Source organism: Sinocyclocheilus grahami, unplaced genomic scaffold, assembly GCF_001515645.1.
Source record: "Sinocyclocheilus grahami isolate Dianchi unplaced genomic scaffold, SAMN03320097.WGS_v1.1 scaffold245.1, whole genome shotgun sequence".
Taxonomy (NCBI): Eukaryota; Metazoa; Chordata; class Actinopteri; order Cypriniformes; family Cyprinidae; genus Sinocyclocheilus; species Sinocyclocheilus grahami.
Window position 1 is genome coordinate 1,456,524 of NW_015505424.1, and position 4,039 is coordinate 1,460,562.

General features: G+C 39.5%; 1 protein-coding gene across 1 annotated transcript in view; it reads right to left on the reverse strand.

The window, feature by feature from the left end:
* Window positions 1–4,039, reverse strand: part of LOC107598149 (formin-like) — a 71,831-nt gene that overhangs the window by 49,919 nt on the left and 17,873 nt on the right. The window contains exons 6-7 of the mRNA XM_016289422.1: window positions 3,738–3,978; window positions 2,340–2,342 (exon numbers count right to left, since the gene is read on the reverse strand). Of these exons, the coding sequence (XP_016144908.1) occupies window positions 2,340–2,342; window positions 3,738–3,978 (244 nt within the window). The remainder of the gene's footprint in view (window positions 1–2,339; window positions 2,343–3,737; window positions 3,979–4,039) is intronic.

A 4,039-nucleotide genomic window follows, 5' to 3' on the forward strand; every position in this document is an offset into this window, starting at 1 on the left:
TGATGTAGAATCGGTGGGCGGGGCTAAACAGGCAGTGATGTAGGATCGGTGGGCGGAACTAAACAGGTAGTGCTGTAGAATCGGTGGGTGGGGCTAAACAGGTAGTGCTGTAGAATCGGTGGGCGGAGCTAAACAGGCAGTAAACCGGCAGTGATGTAGAATCGGTGGGCGGGGGTAAACAGGCAGTGATGTAGAATCGGTGGGCAGGGCTAAACAGGCAGTGATGTAGAATCGGTGGGCGGGGCTAAACAGGCAGTAATGTAGAATCGGTGGGCGGGGTTAAACAGGCAGTGATGTAGAATCGGTGGGTGGGGCTAAACAGGCAGTGATGTAGAATCGGTGGGCGGGGCTAAACAGGCAGTAATGTAGAATCGGTGGGCGGGGTTAAACAGGCAGTGATGTAGAATCGGTGGGTGGGGCTAAACAGGCAGTGATGTAGAATCGGTGGGCGGGGCCAAACAGGCAGCGCTGTAGAATTGGTGGGCGGGGCTAAACGGGCAGTGATGTTGATCTTCTTCTGCGGAGGCGGTGCTTATCCACACTATTACATCATAGAGTAGAACATTCCACAAGCTGTGGTTTTGGCAGACTGCCTTCGATATAAGCTGTTTTTAGACTAATGACAAAGTTTTGAGCTCTGACACTTACAGGATGTTTTTATAGTACAATGACCTCTTAAATGTCAAAAGATCAAGGGAAAAGGAATTTTGGTTTCTCAGTTGTGTCATGACCCCTTTAAAATAACACTGATGGAGGAACAGTGTCAGCTGTAGTTTAAGGCTCATTTCATGTTCAGTGTTTATTTACACGTTTGAAGAGTCGAGCTGGAGACTGGAGTGGGGAATTTGGCTGATTCAGTCTGCAGTACAGCGTTCATGGATGAGAAATATTTGGTTTGCCGTTGCTGAGAAACACAAGCAACACAAACAGGTCGATGGCGCACAAGCGAGTCTTTGACGACAATCCAGTCTGCCTTCACTATCTCAGTTTCTACTCCTTCATCCTGAGGGAAAAACTCATTTCAGACAATACAGATGATCCGTATCCCAGCCGCTTCTGTTTGTGTTGAAGGATCACAGGCTTTGACATACATATCTGACCGCCGTCCATCAGAGACAGAGATTAGGAGGGTCATTAAGGTCACCTGGTCAATAAAATCTACATTAGGATGATTTTAAGTTGATACTCTAATGTTTTAGCTCAGATGTTTCTACTAAAAGTCCTTTTGAGAAAAAAAAAGTCACTAGTTGTGATCTATACAATGTATCTGGAGCAGCTCAGATCATTTTGAAATCTCAAATCTGAGAACAGATTTGGAGATATGTACTAAAAAAGGACACAAATGTGAGAATACAGAGGTATTTTGTCATATTTACCTCTAAATTATTCAGACACTTTACCCTAGGGTGCAGTTTATATCAGGGTTATTATGGTTAACTTAAACTAAAACTATAATTAATAAATGTTAACATCAACTTTAATTATTATGTTATGTTAAATTAAATAAAAAATATATATATTTCATCTAGTTAGCATTTTAATTTAGTTTGATTTGATGTACTAACATTTCTAAAACTAAAACTGAAATAAAAATGAATAAGAAATACAGAGTTCTGTATTTAACTCTAGATGGCGCAGTCCGATAGGTCTAACTCAATCTGACCCAATGACATCATTATCACATGGCACAGCTGATTGGTTCTCTCCTGTATCGGTAGCCAATGGAATCACTGCTCAACATTCAAATATATGACTAGTGCTTGTCGTAGCAGAGCAGCTTGCTACAGAAACCCTCCACCTTCCCCAGCTCCACCTGTATAGATCTGCTACGAGGTGATTCGTGTATGCTATATAGGGTTATTTCTTGTATGTTTTATTTGCAGCAGCAGTATTTCTTACATGCTCACAGCAGCATGTTGTGGATGTATTGGCAGTAGCAAGTCTCGGTACTTGCTCTGCCGCAGCAGCAGCGTAGCAGATCTATTCCACCAAGACCAAATACATTAACATTTGCACGTACATTACCTTGCCAATCCCTCCGAGAGTTGTTATGACAGAAATATATATATATGTACACGCACTCCAACTTCACCTCATTTCATATTAAAGCGCAAATTAAACTACGAGCATGCGTGTCAGATCCGCGTCACGTTCTGCAGTGGAAGCTCTTAAAGTAATAGCAGCCAAAACAACCTAATAACCAGCTGCTGTGATGTCTGTTCATCAAAGAACAAAACAAAAAAAGGAAATCAATAACTTTTGTAGCTTTAAGGATTCATCTATTTTTAATTTAGAATTTAGTGTTTGATAACTTTATTCAATTTCTGTATATTTCCTACTTGCTGAAGGGCACAGGTAGCTAGCAGTACATAGTATGATTTATTAATAATGTTTATTGAGTTTGGTATTTTTAAAAACACTGTTTTAATGCATTAAGCCACGTTAAGAGTTTTTCACGTTAACCGTTTTAGAATGATCATTTGCATTGATGCATTTGGCAGACACTACATCTTTGCATTCCAAGTGTGACCAGTTCATGCATTCTCTGGGAATCAAACCCATGACCTTGGTGTTGCGAGCGACATGATCTACTGTTTGAGCTACAAATATGATATTTTTTTATTTCAGACTGACAGGAAAAATCAAGCGGCTGGAGAAGCTGTGCGGTGTGTCAAAGATGTCTGAATGTGTATTTAAATCGCAACTTTAAGGCCAGAAACACAGTATGCAATACTAGATCTGTGCATTACATGACTGTATATATGTAAAGGGTTATTACATGCAAAAAAGATAATACTGTCATCATTTATTCTCATGTCATTCAAACCTGTATGATTTTCTTTCTTTCTCCTGTGGAATGCAAAAAGAATATATTTTGAAGACCAAACATTGACTTTCATTATTTGCACTGCAACAAAAATATTTTTGTTATGTTTTCCAGTACAAATATCTAAACATTCATAAATCAAGATGCATTTATTTGAAAAGCAAAATGACAACATATGCAGTTTTGTTTTCTGAAAAAATGACCAAAATGAACTGTGTTTAAGCTTAAAACAAGAACAAATATCCGCCAATGGGCTCAGAAAAATACACTTGTTTCCCGTTTTAATTAAGTTGATTTTTCTGACTCCACTGACAGATATTAGTTCATGTTTTAATCTTAAAATCACTTCATTTTGATCAATTTCTCTTATATAATTTTGCTTGCATCTTAATTTAAAAATAATTAGATGTTTGTACTGGAAATAGCAGTAATAAACTCATGTTTTGCAGTGTGGACATCAGCATTCATACGATTATAGTTTTTATAAATATTCTGAATTGTTTTTATTTTCATATTTTGTGTTTTCATTTTAATTTTAGTTAAAGTTTTAGTAATTTTGCTGTGTTTTTGTCATTTTTATGTAATTTTTTATGTCTACATAGTTTTTATTTATAAATGTTTTTCAGTTTTAGTTATTTAAGTAAATCAAGTTAACTAAAAGTAAATTAAAATGAGGAATGCTGCTTTGGCAACTAGCTGAAATCATTATTTTATTTTATTTCACTTAACTTTTAAGTCATTAAAAGTACAAAAAAAAGTTTTTTAAAGGTTTTAGTTGCAGTTTCAGTTTTAGTTAACTATAACTCTGGTGGACAGAAATTTAAAAAAGTAAGTCATACAGGTTTGAATGACACGAGGGGAGTAAATGATGCCGAAACAATCATTTTTAGGTTAAAATGTGGAGACTTACTTGTCCTGAATCTGGATGCGGCTCCAGTAGAGCGGTTTCATGGGGCAGGCCGGTTCCACGGCTGGTTTACGAGCCGCTTTCTCCGTCGCCTGTCCGAATCCAAACCCACCGAGAGCAGGAGGCGGAGGAGGAGCTCCACAGCCCGGCATGGGCGGAGGAGGGGGCGGAGCTCCTGGTAGACCGGGTGGGGGCGGAGGAGGGGGCGGGGCTCCAGGGAGAGGTGGCGGAGGGGGCGGAGCTCCTGGTAGACCAGGTGGGGGCGGCGGAGGGGGCGGGGCTCCAGGGAGAGGTGGCGGAGGGGG